General features: G+C 38.4%; 1 protein-coding gene across 1 annotated transcript in view; it reads left to right on the top strand.

Annotated features, from left to right (window-relative positions):
- The window catches only part of osbpl3b (oxysterol binding protein-like 3b), an 85,887-nt gene that overhangs the window by 44,942 nt on the left and 21,922 nt on the right, over nucleotides 1–19,023 (top strand). Inside the window, exons 7-13 of the mRNA XM_084385598.1 lie at nucleotides 764–875; nucleotides 1,020–1,123; nucleotides 3,379–3,471; nucleotides 3,818–3,977; nucleotides 5,099–5,229; nucleotides 15,482–15,619; nucleotides 18,372–18,465. Coding sequence (XP_084241724.1) covers nucleotides 764–875; nucleotides 1,020–1,123; nucleotides 3,379–3,471; nucleotides 3,818–3,977; nucleotides 5,099–5,229; nucleotides 15,482–15,619; nucleotides 18,372–18,465 — 832 coding nt within the window. The remainder of the gene's footprint in view (nucleotides 1–763; nucleotides 876–1,019; nucleotides 1,124–3,378; nucleotides 3,472–3,817; nucleotides 3,978–5,098; nucleotides 5,230–15,481; nucleotides 15,620–18,371; nucleotides 18,466–19,023) is intronic.

Below are 19,023 nucleotides of genomic sequence, written 5' to 3'. Positions count from 1 at the left end.
AACAGCTCTTACATCAGTTACATGCTCTACTGCACGGATGAATCTGATGCTTTGAGGAATTCCCATGGTTACCAGTGATTACTGTGTCAGAGTGGATCTTTCATTATACAGTACACCAAGATCTACTGACAGTAAGAAGAATTTGCAGATAAAGTGCAGATATGATAAAGTACTAATCCAATCCGGCAGTTAAAAATGTAAAGCATTATTTGTAGGCTTTCAAGTTCAACACAGATTGTATGTACTCAGTCAATAATGGAATTCCAATCATATCTAATCAAAATACACCTTTAAATAATACTGTTATCATTTTTGCATAATTTGACAATCACAGATTGATTGGAAATGGTGCACAATTCAAATATTCCATTCACAAATGATATATGCAATTGTTCTGTGTGGTGGAAATTATGTCACAGCTGTGGGACAGTTGTAGTTTTTGCAAAATAAATGTAAATCAATTTCACAAAATAAATATTGAAATGGTTTATATCATAATATTATCCATAAATAAAAGAAATTAGAAAATGTAAAAAATGTGACCTTCATATAACAAAAAGGGGGAAAAAATATTTGTTTGTTTGTGATATGATTTGACAACTTTAAACAGCCAGAATGTTATGAAGCTAATATTGTTTTACTTAGCTAGAGTTTTATTAATACATTTCTCTTTCTCTCTCTTCTTAATCATTTTCTATCTTCTTTTCTGTCTCTATCTTCTCCCTATCATTTTCTTTTCATGCTTATCTCTCTCTCTCTCTAGCGTGCCTCTCTTGCAAAGCAGTCCTCTCTTCACTCGCCTGTATCTTTTACCAGCCAGGCCAAGGTGACCGCCTGGCTCCAGTCTTCTGATGACATGGACAGGTGCACCAAAGGTACACACATACACACCAGTTTATAAATCCGTCTCATACAGAAGATGCTGTGTCTGCAGCTTTTTACTCTCTCTCTCTCTCTCTCTCTCTCTCTCTCTCTCTCTCTCTCTCTCTCTCTCTCTCTCTCTTTCTTCTCTCTCTCAGAACTCTCGGTATGTGAGGCTCAGCTCCTGGAACTGAATCACTTGTTAAGAAGTATGGAGGTGTTACACCGCACTTACTCCGCCCCAGCCATCAACGCTCTGCAGGTTACATGTCATTCACGCAAAAAATTAAATACTTTTTTTGATTATAATTTTGTTAACATAATTACACAAGCTATATATCAGAATTTGTTTTTGGTTAGATTAAGTGTTTTACATATCCAGAAATGTAAGGATGTTTTCAGTTGAATTAGTATTATTTTAAGTGTTATATAAAGTGCCCCTATTATGCCTTTTTATATATTATCTTTAGTGTGTAATATAGCTGTGAATGTGAAAGGTCTGCAAAGTTCCAAAGATCAAAGTGCACGATAAATGGAGTTAATGGAGTCTCCCAAAAGAAAGAACTGATTCTGAAGTCTGAGTCTTCAGTAATTCCAGTCTTACTTCCTGCATAAACCTATTTGTAGGTTTGTAACAAATTTGCATAATGCCAGCGGATGGTTTTCATTGGTTGCCCACGAGCAACGTCTACTTTGCCCCGCCCTCAAACGCTGTAGTTGTAGCTGAGGCCTGGAAGAATTTGATTCATGTTGTCGGGATGTCGTGAAGATGCTGTTTTCTGCGCTGTGAAAGCAAATCCACTTTGCATGTATTTCCAAAGGATACGGTCTCGGGCTGGAATTGATATGGTAAAACCAACGCCATCACTCCCATTCGTATCACTGTGTATATTCAAGCCTCCAGAGCTGAAAATCAGATACGGTAACGGGAGTTTTGTTTCTGATGCGCTGTAAGCTGTTGACCAATCACAACAGACTGGGCCATCTGACCAATCAGAGCAGAGAAGGCTCTCGGAAAGGAGGGGTTTAGAGAGACTGGATTCTTGATCAAACCGTTTCAGACGGCGTTAGGAAAGAGGTGAAGCTGCAGTGTGAGAAAATTATAGTGTTTTTTGACCTTGGACGCATGTAAACCTATTGCAGGAGACCTTTAAAACAAGCCTTTAAAATAGCTTAATGGGGGCACTTAAAGTATTACTTGGACAACTTTTCAAAATGTTTAACAGAAAAAACTTTAAAATTGCTGCCATCAAAAAAGGCCAATCTTAGTCCCTCAGGCAGTGGTCCAGCTGTGCCTGTGAATGCTGTTAATGCTCTTCTCTTCTGCCCAACTGACAAACAGTGATTCGGTTGATAGCACAAGTTCAGAAGGATAGCCATGATGAGATTTGCAGTATTAAATTATTCCACATAACTGCCATAACAGATGAGACATTATTCAGAAAGCTGTCCTTTTCATCTTCCAAATGGGCCACCTTATTTTATTACAATATCTGTTTACTTTAGCTGCTGCAAAATGTAACTGTTGTCTATTTCAATAATTAAAGTCATTATGAAATCAAAATTGACCCTATTTACTTTGTTAGCGCACATTACTAGTCTTGTGGTCAACAGTTAATCTGTGTTAATACACTGAAAAATATTTGTTTGTTGTGGTAATCTTTAATCAAAATCTGAAAATTTGCTTCCGCTCTGGAATGGCATTCCTTCTGTCAGTTTGACGGCTTGGGTTGAATATCCTTAACCACTCCCCTCCAACCATCAGTCTGCTATGAGCGAGGGATGGAGAGGAGGTGCGCTAAAGTAAAACCCCTACCTCTATTCAATATTCCGTTTCACTTGAAAATACGTCACAACACTGAAGTAAAGTCGGTTGTAACTTCTGGTTCACGGGGACCTTCAAGGACAAGTTCACATATTTTCATTTTGTGTCATCTGGCGGACAAATTAACGGGGAGATCTGGGTGCTGGTAATGTGGAGAGAGTACACATTGTTCATTTACATATACTAACGACATTGTAAGAAATACAAAGCTGGATGAAAATCACAAACTTGTCCCTTGAGATGCTGTGAATTAATCCCCTTATTTTGTAATAGAATTTTATTCACAGTATGGCCAATAAAACACCAAGCTAAAATCAGTCATTAAGTAAATTTTGGCATCACAAAATTATAATGTATAGTATGAAAAATGGATATTTATTTTGAGATTTGCTAAAGATTACATTTAATTTTAATTCTTAAATTATTAGTGTTTTAAACATTAACTGTAAGTGATGTAAAATTAAATGTAAATGTAAAATTAAGGGAAATGAGCATGCACAATTAAATATCCAATATCAGCCAATATATATCCAATGTTGATCGATACAGGTATATTAAAACATATCTAATATCGGTCGATAACCGATATGGTACCGATATATTGTGCATATAAAATAATTCATTTTAATGAAGGGTTTACAGTATGTATTGGGGGATTGACAGGATTTTTCAGTATCTTTTGTTTTGTGTAGGCTTCAATGTATGACAGCCCGAAAAAAGAGAAGAGACATCCTAAAAAATGGCGTGGCAAGAATTACGGGAAAGACAACAAAACCACACTGCAGGTGATCTGTGACCTTCTACTTGCATACCTGATTTTAAAATATAAAACTTCCTTTAAAACAGTCTTCACTTCAGTTTACAAGAGAGCCAGGCATTTGTAATGTTAATTTGCTGATGTATTATGTGCATGAATAATGTGATGATAATGAAAGTCACTCTCATTCGCACACCTCATCCTGGATTCCCTTAACTATTACACAAAGGACCATTAAGTATTACTGCATGGACTACACATTTTCTATTACATTTTCCTCAGGCCATTTATCTCACAGTGTTCCTTTTGCAAAAATGAATCGCACCATCATTGATCATTGACCTGGTATTTTCTCCTTCCTCTGATGTTTTTAGGTTCCAAGCTGTATTTCAGCAGGTTCTGTCCGTCTCCACGCGTCCAATCCCAACCTCTCTTCAGTAGACCTGACCAATGAGAAGAGTTACCATGAACCTCTAGACTCGCCTATAGACGTATCCAAACTGCAGGAAGACTTCTGCCGCGTCGCAAACAACCGTGAGTGCTGCAACAGAAAACTAGAGAATCTTTTTTTCAACTAGATTAAGTGATGTATCACTGGAATGTGTCTTTCGTGACAAATGATACCTCATCATTCTCCCCCAAATCCTACATTTTTGTCTCAAAATGTCTTATTTGCATATAAAATATGTGTCATTAGAATGAAATTGCTGAGGGAAAAGCCAAAACTCTGAAGAACGTCACAGATGTTTATTGCAAATGTGTTTTTGCACTTTATCTTCATGAGGATTGTGAAAATCAGTATCTCATGGTCAAATACATTTCCAAGGTTTCATTGGACAGTATCACAACTTTGAATGAGCTGAACAACAAGAATAAAATAGTGTAGAATGAGTAGACAGTATGAGTTTCCATGCTAGTTGCTGTTGTATTATGTTGGTTTGGTGCTTTTCTACATGATGTACTAGCATGGTATTTCTAGTGAAGATGGATGACAAAAGATAGCAAGCTGATTAAGCTAGTTAAGAGTGGTAGGGATAGCAGCAAAGCATCTCATGCTAATGATCACCTTTTTAACTGGGTGAAATAAACGGATATCCATTCAAAGAATTTGATGGCTCAGCAAACCTGCAGACCAAGTGTGAATTTTGATGGAAAATCTGTTAGTTTCTGCATGTGGTTGGTCGTTGTAAATGGGGCAACATCAGTGACATGCAAACAACCAAACATCTGATGTATAGTATGGCTGTTTATAACTGGTGCATACATATGTGTGTGTGTGTGTGTGTGTGTGTGTATGTTTATATATCAACTCAAGTACATGTTTTCACTGCACACTTCCTGTTTCCTTGATATAGCTACCTTTTTTCAAATCACCCTGATGATCTGCATGTGTACCGGTTTTCATGTGTAGGCCAAAGCAGCCTTTACACATTACGCTGTACACATTAACTATAATGAAACAGAGACAGCATTTAGTCTAAAATGCACATTTTGCTTTCAGAGATATGATTCATATGTATGTATACTTCCTCAAATTACAAACAGATTGTGTTTTATAAATCATGCATTAAGATGTTAGAATCAAAACCAATGATTTGTCCGCCTTATATATATCTGAAATGTTGCTCAACTCTTTTTTGTGTGTTTGTTTCCAGTTCATACAACCATGAAATCAGCCATGTGCATGCTGACTTCAGAGAAAGAGAGACTTAAACAGATGCTGGAGCACGAGTCTTGTCCCTCCCCCTCGGCCCAGCTCCTAGGACTGAAAAGTGCCCTGGCTGCTGTAAGCACACAAACACGCACACACATCCTCCCTGTGCATTTCCTCATGCTCAACACTGTTTACTAACAATCGTTCCGTTTCGTGCCTAAATACTTCTTTAAAACATTGCATGCTACTCAAGCAGAGCTCTTGTTTTGTGCAGATGTAAACATACTTGTCTTATCAATTCATCAATGGCCAAAGTATAAGAAAATATTTTGATGTGCTTTCTAATAAAGTGCTGAGAATTATCTGTGGAAGTGCTATTGTAATATAATGAGTATGTCGACCTTCTAAAGAATCTTGTGAACAATAGAGTTGACCCTCCAAGGAGCCATTTTTACATGCTAAAAACAGTCTGTGCTAAATCGAGTTCTGTAACGCTGAATAATGACTCATCTTCCTTAGTGAGTCACATTATTGTAAAACAGACCCCAACTCGAGAATTAATGCCAAACATCTGCTGTCTGTGAGAACTGCAGGGGAATCTTTTTGAAATTCACAGTCCAGCTCCATCCTTACTGGGCATATTTAGTCTCAAGATACTTTAAACTCAATAACTTTGTGTTCTATTAGACTTTTCCTCACAACGAAAACATGCCAGGTCCAGGCCTGTCTAACTCTAAAAAAGACTAAAAAGTAATTTAACGATCCCCTATTTTAACGATCTGAAACGCAAGTATCAAACGCGAAATGCAAGTAACTTTGTGGGCGGATCTCCGACGCAAATCTAATGGTGCATTCAAGTCATCTCGTATAGATCGTATTTACGAGTTGAACGCACTTGAACGCCACCACAATGTGGTAAATACCAGTGGGGAGCTCGGGATTTTCTCTTAGCTCCGATCTTTACGAGTTGGGGGCGTGTCAGTGATTAACATGGCGGAATACACAATACGTAAAGGTATTTAGCTGTTATATTGTCAGGCTTTTCTATTAACAGCTCAGTTAGCTAATCGCCAACACAGAATATGATCGTATTATAATATAACAATGCAACATGTAACGATGTGTTGGCAGTGGCTTCATAAATTAATTAAAAACATAAAAATACAAAGTACACCTGATGCACATTTCTTTGTTCTTCATTTTCTAGAACAAGAGTTTAAGAATCTTACTGTATTTTTGTGTAATTAATTAAGAGAAAGTACTCCGCCATTTTGCTCCGACGAAAGTGACTTGAACGCACATGCCGTTATAAGCACGACTTCCCACCTCGTACGTACGAACTTCCCAGGAGGACTTGAACGCACCATAAAATGGGTTGGTCTGAAGTGGCTACATTACTCTTAGGTGTGGTTTGGGCATATGGCCGTACGTGAAATAAACCAATCAGAGCATCATCTCACATTCCCTTTAAGAGCAGGCGCGTTTGTTCCATGGTGGATTGCTATTATAACGGCGGATTTGCCAGGCGCACGCCAGGAGCGGTCCACAGCCGAGGAGACCAACGTTCTCGTCAGGGCCGTAAAAGACAGATAAGTGACATTGTTTGGGGATGGGAGAAACCCACCCAAATTAGCTTCGGTTAAACAGGCGTATAATAATTTTGGTAAATGTGTAAGCTAGATTTATGCCTATTTTTTCACATCTTCATGGACACCACAATGATTTCCTTCATGTGGAATATTTTTCGTTGTAATTATGTATGGTTTGCAAAAATGGCAACTGCTGCGTCTGTGTAGATGAGAGAAGCAAAGTGTATGCGCGTTCTGCACACGCTACTTTATGGCCAAGCATGCGTCCTTAAAATAGCATGTAAACACGCCACTGACTTTAGACTAGGTTTTTTCTGGTCTGTGGCGGAATTGTTTTCTGGAACTGCAAAATAGCACCAGGGAACATTTGCGCCGGAACACGCCGCCTCTTTTCGCTGAACCACCCCCGGGAGCGCAAGTTCATTCCCTAATTTACCGACGTGCGTTTGTGGAGTAGGCAACTACATATATGGGAAAAAAACACCTAACCATAAAAAAATTCTGACAAAAGGTTTCTCAGCTGTTTTTGGTAGTATTAGGTGTCCTTAATAACATACTAAAAGTTTAAAACTAAAACTCCTTCATTATTTGACCTAGCCAAGTAATATTGGTGTCTAACCCCATGTTTTCTGTGTCTATGAATCCATTGGACTTGTCTAAATTGCACTGACATGATTACATACTTATGGAATCCATGATTTTGTGAGATTACTGTAAGGTTTTATCTTTGTTTGGAGTGAACCAGAGATGTAAACGATTTAGCCTATGTCATGTAACTCCTTCTCAGTACTCTGATCTAGAAAAGATCAAGAAAAAAAAGTTTAGCATTTACACACCATTTACACACATGACCCATCTCTGAGAAACATTGTAACTGGTGTTGTTGCCAAAGAGGAGGTGAATGTGCATGAGTTTGAGACTGTTGGCAATGAGATCATTGAAAAGATGATTGGAAAACCTGTTTTTGGAATATCCTTCAAACGGAAAGACCGGGCAAAAACCCTTGCAGATGACTCCACCATCAAAGTTGCCCAAGACCGAACCAATGATCCTGCTTTGATGTTCCAACGGTTCCTGATCATGTCGAAAACTGAACAGTTCTCACTGGAAGATGTAATGAGCTATGAGCCCTGTTCGAAGGCAAGGAAATCTTCCGTAAAGCCAACAAGCCCCAACTAGCGCAGGCAGTCACTGAGTTCTCAAGCAAGAAATCTAACAAAACTGTCCTGGATTCCATCCCACCAACTGAGCATGATGTCCTTGACGGTGGCTCCCTGGTTCACCACTTGGCATGGAAAAAGGGTGACAGTCATATGCCGACTTTACCATATGCCATTATGGTAAAGCAACAGTTGTTTTTGATGGTTATAGCGAAGGTCCTTCCATCAAAGACAATATGCATCAGAGACGTGGTGAAAACACTCACCCCATCCTTAACTTCAATGCAGAGACTGAGTTTGAGGGAAGAAAGGATGATTTCCTTTCCAGATCTTGCAACAAACAAGGACTTATCAATCTAATGACCGAGGAGCTGGAGAAGAAGGGCTGATGGAGACGTGGACATTGTCAAAGCTGCAGTCAAGGCCTCAGAACATCAGCCCACAATCTTGATAAGGAAGGATACAGACTTACTCATTCTTCTCCTCTACTATGCTGGGACGAACAATAGAGGCCTCTATTTTTGTTCAGACAAGTCCAAAGCTACTAAAGTGTACAACATCAGTGAGATAAAACAAGTCCTGGGTAGTGACTTGTGTTCCCAGTTGCTGTTTATTCATGGCTTCACAGGATGTGATACAACTTAACGCATTTTTTGTGTTGGCAAACAGACAGCATTCCAGAAACTTGTGAATGGTGAATCAACCATCCAGTCCAGTGCAAATGTGTTTCTGCTCCCACATCAAGCAAGGAATGTCATAGAGGACCATGGGACCAAGGCAATGACAGTGTTGTTTGGCGGAAAGAGTACCGATTCACTTGTCTCTTTGCGCTACAACCTTTTTAGCAAGAAAATCGTTACCGCCAAATCACCACCAGAACGTCTGCCTCCAACTGAGTCCTCAACCAAATACCGCTGCCAAAGAGTTTACTTCCAGATCATGGTGTGGATTGGAAAGGAAGGTGACATGAACACGGTGGATTGGGGATGGAAACTGGTGGACAACCGGTTACTGCCAGTTATGACCAGTAAGACTGCTGCCCTAGAAAGCCTCCTGCAGATTATCCAACTGTCTGCCGAACACAACGGTGCAGTTGCAGGCCATATGGACTACCATGTATGCCTGTTTGTGGACCATGTCAAGTTGGGAATTGTGAGAATCACTATAATCAACCTCTATGGGTGGACGAGTATGACGACTAATGGTAAATCTAGTGAAGGTCACAGTGCAAATAAGTATAAAAAATAAACCAGAATAAGAGGAAACAACTGAAGAAAATATAAAAAGATATGTATAAATAAGAAAAGTATTAAAAATATATATAAAAAATAAAAGGGGTTAGCGGTACTGAGCCTTCACGTGGCAGCCCTGTTTTGACTAATTTTACAGTACCACAAAGTTCTAATGAATTTATTCTTTATTGGAATCAAATGAATGGTTATGAACCACAGAAACCACCAACACTAGGCAAAACGATATGAGAAAGGAGAAATATGCAATTACTTAAGGGAAATTGTACCTTTTTTTTTTGCATAAATATGCTTGTAACCAATTGCTTTAATATATAATTGTACTTATAATCCCTTATCTGTCATGCAAATATGCTAATTAGAATATTACATGGCCAAAACATGTATCAGGCACCAGTATTCCTGGTCTAAGAGGAATACAAAGGAGTAATGGTAATTTTAAGGACCTGACGGCCGCCATTTTGAAAATGGGGCCTTTCTTGGAGTCAAACTTTAGTAAACTTTTAGTATGGTTTTAAGTACATCTGATACTACTGTAAACCACTGAGAAACCTTTTGTTAGATTTTTTTTTTGAGTCAAGCCATATTCGCAGCTGACTAGAGGGAAAAGTCCGTGAGTTGGGTGCAAAATAGGAATGATGCATGCGTCGGTGTACAAAGTCAATTGCGCTGGGTGCAAGATAGGGCCCATTAACTTTATCTGCCACATTCTCATTTTGCACTCAAATCTCAAATTCACTATCTGCATATTCAAACTAGGGCTGTCACAATATCAATTCACTACACGTTTATCTGGCCAAAAGAATTCACAATAAAATTTCACAATGAAATTTTAGAAAAAATCAGTCAGTTATCAGTCAAAGTTATATTTAACCTTGTTTTTTTGTTTAGTTTTCTGTTGTTTGGCTAAAAAATCACACAAGAAATGCGAGGGTAGGGAGGCGGAAAGATAGTTTGTAGCCATAATTGTACAAAATTGTACAAAGAGAACTTTTTCTCAACGACTGTTGATCGGCACTTCCTGCAGACTGCAGACTGCGTCTTTTTGACGGATCCATCAAGCTCCCACACTGGAGAGCTAAAATTTTTGGGTGCAGATAGTGTCTTGCTTTCACCTGTCATCTCCCCCAACATGATTTTGTGTGATTTTGATTTCTACACATTCCCTGTGTTCCATTCTAAAGGCTCATCCCTTTGCCCTAATCCTTTCAAAGGGTTTATCTCCGGAGGAAGAAAGGGTGTAGGAGACACACAAAAAAACAGTCCCTTGTCTGTGCAAAGAATCATGGGCGCAAAGTGTTCATCAGTTTTATTTTCCGAAATCCTTTATTCCAAACGGCCCTTTGGCCAGGTTTGGACATTTTGGTTTGGAACAACCCTTTAACATGGCAACCATGATTGTTCTCACTGCAAAAGGTCCTTCGGAGGTGTATACTGTATATCCCGTTTGGAATGCAGCCACTGTGTATTCTTATCTTTCTTTTCAGTTCTATGACTGGTGGCTACCGGCATTAAGGTGCAGTACAGCCACCTACTATGTTGAAGTGGGCTGCCTTTCCCAAAAGCATTACAAGCTCCATTGCCACCAATGGTCTCTATGATCAACTTGGCTCATGATGCTTATCATGATGGTGCTGGATTATTTATGATGTTAGCCTATATAATAGGTGTAATATTGACACAATATCAATAGCTAATTTTATGACATGTCACTATACCGGTACAATTGCGATCCCCTTAATTCAGACTTGGCAGTTACAATCCATAAACTTTGATCGTTTATTAAAAACACAAGAATCAGTGCCATTTGATGTCATCAACATCAAAACCATTGCAACACATCTTCGCACACCACATTTGAAGTAGTGCGATATTTGAGAATGTATTTGCGTTTTTTTGCCGAATAAGTGTTCTTTTCTTAGCTTGACAGTCCTAGATACTATATGCCTTTGTCGTAAAGGTTTGAAAATACACGAGAGTAAATGAATAATGACCTGATTTCTGTTAATTGCTTAAGGTATGTTTAATAGTTAGGAGCACTTTGTGGAAGCCATGTGAGTTTTTGCTGGTTGCTTTTGCAGGCTTTAACGCAGAACACTGAGCTGAGAGAGCGTCTGTGCAAGATTCATGCTGAGTCGCACATCTCTGATCCCTCTGTCCTTATAAACCTCAATCCTGGCCCCCTGCAGGTGGGTCTGGGAAATGTGCCCCCTCCCCCCACTCCCCCACTCCACCACTCCAATGCTATTATAAAGACCAGATCATTTCTGCAGCTGCCACCAACCATACACTACTTTTCATTAGTCATTGCTCATTATTCACAAGAAATTACATTATTGTTGAAAGAACTAGTGTAAGATTTGTCAGCCGAATATTTGTTGTCACCTCGGGTTAAAACCTGAGGCTTAAGTTGATTTGTGTTAATTGAATCCACAGCTACTCTCTGGAGAGGTTGAGTCAGACTTTCTAATGCCAGTTAATAATGTCTCTGGGTAGTATACACCCAAACCCACTTGCTTGCACACTAACAACCTTATATACAGCACCCACGCTTCACATGCTATCAGTGATATGTTCCTGTGGAATTGCTTTGTCAATAACCAACTTCCCTAATTGACATTCTAGTCAACATAATGCTTTTACGCTAATTATCTTGCAAAGCTCTGCCAACTGTCTTTCCTTTTTTTTCTTACTGCTTCATAGCAAGTTGTGATTCAAAAGAAATTGTTTGCTAATTATGTTTGTTTGTTTTTTTTACTTGGTCTTGTGCTGATAAGAAATATTCTCCATTATTTATCATTTTTGTTTTCTTTAATCTTCTGTTTTGTATCCTGTATCCTGTATCCTGTTTGCTTCAAATTTCAGCTAATGAGTTGAATTACATGAAAGCTTCCAAGAAATATCCAGGACAAATCTTACCTCAAAATGAAAAGAAACAAATAAGAAATCATGTATTGTACAAGGCAAATGAAGATTATTTGAAGACCAATAATTTTAATTTTTTGGCATTTTCATGACAATTAGGCATATGTAAAGGGGTAGTTCACCCAAAAATGAAAATTCTCTCAGTAATTACTCACCCTCATGTTGTTCCAACCCCGTAAGACTTTCGTTCATCTTCGGAACACAAATTAAGATATTTTTGATGAAATCTGAGAGAGCTGGCCCAGTAAAGGTAGTAAAAACATCATTAAAATAGTCCAAGTGACTACAGTGGCTCAACCTTAAGTTTATCAAGCAATGAGAATACTTTTTGTATGCAAAAAAACTAAACAAAAATAATGACTTTATTCAACTATTCATTTTCTTCTGTGTGGGCCAAAAATATCTTAAACTGTGTTCCGAAGATGAACGAAAGTCTTACGGGGTTGGAACAACATGAGGGTGAGTAATTACTGACAGAATTTTCATTTTTGGGTGAACTACCCCATTAACAGATTAACAGATCTCTGTAACCTACTGTGATATATAAAAATCTTTTTTGTCATTACTGTGATATGTAGAATTCTCATTTACATTACTCTAATGAGAAAATTCCAATTATAAAGTACATTTGTACAGAACAATTCTACAATTCTTATAATGTATTCAAAAACTATGACACTTTTTGCATTCCTGGTTAAGTTTTGTCCTGGTGGAATGTGAGCTTATAAAACAAAACTAAAACCATATTTTATCTGATAAGTAACGTATCAATATTTAGTGAATCCGCAAACATTTCTAAGCATTGATTGTTACTGTGTTATTACCATTTTATTACTACATCCCCTTTGGACTGTAGTTCATTTGATATCATTTCTTTGTTATAGGCTATATTTTGTCTGTTTATAGTGTCTTTGTGCATGCATATGTTTACCAACAAAAAAGTCCTAAATATGTGTGAGATATGAGAAAGAGGCTTAATATATTTTACAAAAGTATTTGAGACAAATCTGACTCATAGATAACAAAAAGTCTGCCTAACATCATGTGTAAAGCCTAAGTTGATACCCAGATTAAAACTGACCCAGAAGTGTTACAATGTACATTTTTTAATGATTATATCTATTTTAAAAATCATGTGTATTTTGATATTCTTAAACCATTTACAAAGTTAAGTTCCCGTACTAAAAATGTATGGTAACACTTTATTTTACAGTGTCTTTGTTACATACAGTGAGGAAAATAAGTATTTGAACACCCTGCTATTTTGCAAGTTCTCCCACTTAGAAATCATGGAGGGGTCTGAAATTGTCATTGTAGGTGCATGTCCACTGTGAGAGACATAATCTAAAAAAAAAAAATCCAGAAATCACAATGTATGATTTTTTAACTATTTATTTGTATGATACAGCTGCAAATAAGTATTTGAACACCTGAGAAAATCAATGTTAATATTTGGTACAGTAGCCTTTGTTTGCAATTACAGAGGTCAAACGTTTCCTGTAGTTTTTCACCAGGTTTGCACACACTGCAGGAGGGATTTTGGCCCACTCCTCCACACAGATCTTCTCTAGATCAGTCAGGTTTCTGGGCTGTCGCTGAGAAATACGGAGTTTGAGCTCCCTCCAAAGATTCTCTATTGGGTTTAGGTCTGGAGACTGGCTAGGCCACGCCAGAACCTTGATATGCTTCTTACAGAGCCACTTCTTGGTTATCCTGGCTGTGTGCTTCGGGTCATTGTCATGTTGGAAGACCCAGCCTCGACCCATCTTCAATGCTCTAACTGAAGGAAGGAGGTTGTTCCCCAAAATCTCACAATACATGGCCCCGGTCATCCTCTCCTTAATACAGTGCAGTCGCCCTGTCCCATGTGCAGAAAAACACCCCCAAAGCATGATGCTACCACCCCCATGCTTCACAGTAGGGATGGTGTTCTTGGGATGGTACTCATCATTATTCTTCCTCCAAACACGTTTAGTGGACTTATGACCAAAAAGTTCTATTTTGGTCTCATCTGACCACATGACTTTATCCCATGACTCCTCTGGATCATCCAAATGGTCATTGGCAAACTTAAGACGGGCCTTGACACGTGCTGGTTTAAGCAGGGGAACCTTCCGTGCCATGCATGATTTCAAACCATGACGTCTTAGTGTATTACCAACAGTAACCTTGGAAACGGTGGTCCCAGCTCTTTTCAGGTCATTGACCAGCTCCTCCTGTGTAGTTCTGGGCTGATTTCTCACCTTTCTTAGGATCATTGAGACCCCACGAGGTGAGATCTTGCATGGAGCCCCAGTCCGAGGGAGATTGACAGTCATGTTTAGCTTCTTCCATTTTCTATTGATTGCTCCAACAGTGGACCTTTTTTCACCAAGCTGCTTGGCAATTTCCCCGTAGCCCTTTCCAGCCTTGTGGAGGTGTACAATTTTACAATTACAAAGGTGTCTTTGGACAGCTCTTTGGTCTTGGCCATGTTAGTAGTTGGATTCTTACTGATTGTATGGGGTGGACAGGTGTCTTTATGCAGCTAACGACCTCAAACAGGTGCATCTAATTTAGGATAATAAATGGAGTGGAGGTGGACATTTTAAAGGCAGACTAACAGGTCTTTGAGGGTCATAATTCTAGCTGATAGACAGGTGTTCAAATACTTATTTGCAGCTGTATCATACAAATAAATAGTTAAAAAATCATACATTGTGATTTCTGGACTTATTTTTTTGATTATGTCTCTCACAGTGGACATGCACCTACGATGACAATTTCAGACCCCTCCATGATTTCCAAGTGGGAGAACTTGCAAAATAGCAGGGTGTTCAAATACTTATTTTCCTCACTGTATGTTACATGTACTTACCATAGTAATAACAGTAAATTATGCAAATTGAATTACTATACCTCAACCAAACCTTAATCCTGCCCTAACCCAATAGTAAGTACATGTTGTTAATTAATATTACTCTGTACTTAAATATATAATTACACTGTAGCAATGACACCTTAAAATAAAGTGTAACCAAATTTATTTTTTAAATAATGTTTTTATGTACTTATTCTGGGTCAAAACTGAACTGCATGCAATAGGAGGGATAATTTATGCTGATTTTAACATTGTTTTTATTAAAAAAAATGCAAATGGACAGGATTATTCATTTCTATATTACAAGAAGTAGGAAGATACTTTTGTATGTGACAGTAATGATAATTTGGGGGATAGTGTGCTTAATTGTTGTGAAAATGCAGAAAAATAATAATAAATTGAATGGTCCCAAATATAGGCATAATATAATATAATTTTTATATTATATGTTAATATAGTATAATGAATTATATTAATTTATTTATATGATTTAAGAATATAATGTTTAATTTTAGGGTCAAATGTGATCGACATTTTTTCTTTTTGAAATTCACTCATTTGGCTCTATGTGAAGTGAAGCTATGCGTTCTCTTCATACAGAAGCAAGACTCCAGTGATGTTTCCCGCCCCCTTGTCCATCAGGCATCCAATGAGAGCAGAGCTTCCATTACAGAGTCTCTATCAGAGTTCTTTGATGCACAGGAAGTTCTGTTGTCGGCTAGTTCTTCAGAAAATGAGGTAAGGAAGTTACCTCTTTTCACCTGTCCCACAAATTAGCTAATATGTGACCCTGGACCACAAAACCAGTCACATGGATAATTTTTTCCTGAAATTGGGACGGATACATCACCTGAAAGCTGAATAAATAAGATTTCCATTGATGTATGGTTTGTTAGGATAGGACAATATTTGGCCGAGATACAACTATTTTAAAATCTGGAATCTGAGGGTGCAAAAAAATCCAAACATTGAGAAAATCGCCTTTAAAGTTGTCCATTTATGTTCGCGATTATGCCGCATTCACTCACAAAAATAAATGTTTTACAGTGGGTACGGAAAGTATTCAGACCCCCTTCAATTTTTCACTCTTTGTTATATTGCAGCCATTTGCTAAAATCATTTAAGGTCTTTTTTTTTCCTCATTATTGTACACACAGCACCCCACACTGACAGAAAAACACAGAATTGTTGACATTTTTGCACATTTATTAAAAAAGAAAAACTGAAATATCACATGGTCCTAAGTATTCAGACCCTTTGCTGTGACACTCATATATTTAACTCAGGTGCTGTCCATTTCTTCTGATCATCCTTGAGATGGTTCTACACCTTCATTTGAGTCCAGCTGTGTTTGATTATACTGATTGGACTTGATTAGGAAAGCCACACACCTGTCTATATAAGACCTTACAGCTCACAGTGCATGTCAGAGCAAATGAGAATCATGAGGTCAAAGGAACTGCCTGAAGAGCTCAGAGACAGAACTGTGGCAAGGCACAGATCTGGCCAAGGTTACAAAAAAATTCCTGCTGCACTTAAGGTTCCTAAGAGCACAGTGGCCTCCATAATCCTTAAATGGAAGACGTTTGGGACGACCAGAACCCTTCCTAGAGCTGACCGTCCGGCCAAACTGAGCTATCGGGGGAGAAGAGCCTTGGTGAGAGAGGTAAAGAAGAACCCAAAGATCACTGTGGCTGAGCTCCAGAGATGCAGTCGGGAGATGGGAGAAAGTTGTAGTAAGTCAACCATCACTGCAGCCATCCACCAGTCGGGGCTTTATGGCAGAGTGGCCCGACGGAAGCCTCTCCTCAGTGCAAGACTCATGAAAGCACACCTGAAGGATTCCAAGATGGTGATAAATAAGATTCTCTGGTCTGATGAGACCAAGATAGAACTTTTTGGCCTTAATTCTAAGCGGTATGTGTGGAGAAAACCAGGCACTGCTCATCACCTGTCCAGTACAGTCTCAACAGTGAAGCATCATGCTGTGGGGGTGTTTTTCAGCTGCAGGGACGACTGGTTGCAATCGAGGGATAGATGAATGCGGCCAAGTACAGGGATATCCTGGACGAAAACCTTCTCCAGAGTGCTCTGGACCTCAGACTGGGCCGAAGGTTCACCTTCCAACAAGACAATGACCCTAAGCACACAGCTAAAATAACGAAGGAGTGGCTTCACGACAACTCCGTGACTGTTCTTGAATGGCCCAGCCAGAGCCCTGACTTAAACCCAATTGAGCATCTCTGGAGAGACCTGAAAATGGCTGTCCACCAATGTTTACCATCCAACCTGACAGAACTGGAGAGGATCTGCAAGGAGGAATGGCAGAGGATACCCAAATCCAGGTGTGAAAAACTTGTTGCATCTTTCCCAAAAACACTCATGGCTGTATTAGATCAAAAGGGTGCTTCTACTAAATACTGAGCAAAGGGTCTGAATACTTAGGGTCATGTGATATTTCAGTTTTTCTTTTTTTAATAAATGTGCAAAAAATGTCAACAATTCTGTGTTTTTCTGTCAATATGGGGTGCTGTGTGTACAATAATGAGGGAAAAAAATTAACTTAAATGATTTTAGCAAATGGCTGCAATATAACAAAGAGTGAAAAATGAAAGGGGGTCTGAATACTTTCCGTACCCACTGTATATATTTTAGGAAATTTAGGTAGGAAATTTACAAAATATCTTCATGGAACATGATCTTTACTTAATATCCTAATGATTTTTGGCATAAAAGAAAAATCGATAATTTTGACCCATACAATGTATTGTTGGCTATTGCTACAAATGTACCCGTACTGGTTTTGTGATCCTGGGTCACATATGAATATCATCACACTTGGACACTATGACCGAAATGAGTCATAAGTAGGTTATAATATAGTTTCAGGTTTTTTAAATAGCTTGACAGACTGATACATTTTGCCTAGCTTTACCAAATCATCAAATATTTCATTTACTGCACTTCCTCAAGAAACCAGCTGCCTCTGCTCTCCCCTTCACCTCAGGCAGACATTGAGCTAAACACCCTATTAGAGACAGAGGAAGGGACTAATTATATTAAACATGTAATAAGTGCTACGGGTGACATTCCACAGCTAGAGGAACCAGCCTGCCTGCCATCCCTGCTTTCTCTCTAACTTCATTTATGTCTCTCTGCCTCACATTGAGGCCGACCTGCTCAAGCATCTCCTGTAGCAGAAGTAATATGAAAATTTAGATAATTGCTTCTCTCTAAAAATACCTCATGAAGAAATTGGCTTCTGTGACAATTAGAACCCCGAAAAACTTCCTTCATCTACTCTACTGGAGTGATGGACACACAAACGCACTAAAGTCTGCTTTATCTTCATCGTTATGATAATGTGGTTTATTAGAGGGTGCAGAGAGATCCATATGTTAATGTTTTTCAGTTTGAGAGATAGGCTTTGATAAATTTATACTGTCAGAGAGCCAAACACCTGTAATGATGATGTGTGGTTTCCTGCTAGCCTTCGGAAGATGACTCATATATCAGTGACATCAGTGACAACGTGTCCATGGATAACTTCAGCAACGAGGCAGAGAATGAGAGACTCAATGCAGGTGGGTAATGTTCCCTCTAAGTTGCACGCTTACGATGTCGCACCCACACAGAAAGGGAGATGCTGTGCAGGAGGGAGATGCAAAATATGTGGGGAAAGCCATTTGATTGTGTTCTAGTGAATGAGAAATAATCGCAGTGTTCTGGTCAACCGCTGTAGAGTTATTAAAGCTGCCGAGTTAGAACCGGTGAATGCGGTTTACTGGTTTCATAGAAAGAATGACCTGTCACTGTTGAAGTACGTCAATGGATGATGTCCTAAAGAGCTCAATAGGGGAACACAGAAACATGAGAAAAAAGTCTTCATGTTTTGAAGAATTATATATTATATTATATTATATTATATTATATTATATTATATTATATTATATTATATTATATTATATTATATTATATTATATTATATTATATTATATTATATTATATTATATTATATTATAACACCCTTATTATAACATTTTATTTTGATAGTTTTATGCTCCTTGTAGCCAATAAATTACTGTATTAAAAAACACTTTATCATCACAAACCATCTGAGTTTTATATTATATTATATTATT

Source organism: Rutilus rutilus (assembly GCF_951802725.1).
Source record: "Rutilus rutilus genome assembly, chromosome: 17".
NCBI classification, from domain to species: Eukaryota; Metazoa; Chordata; class Actinopteri; order Cypriniformes; family Leuciscidae; genus Rutilus; species Rutilus rutilus.
Note: the sequence above shows the minus strand (reverse complement) of the source record. Positions and strands in the feature narration are given on the sequence as shown.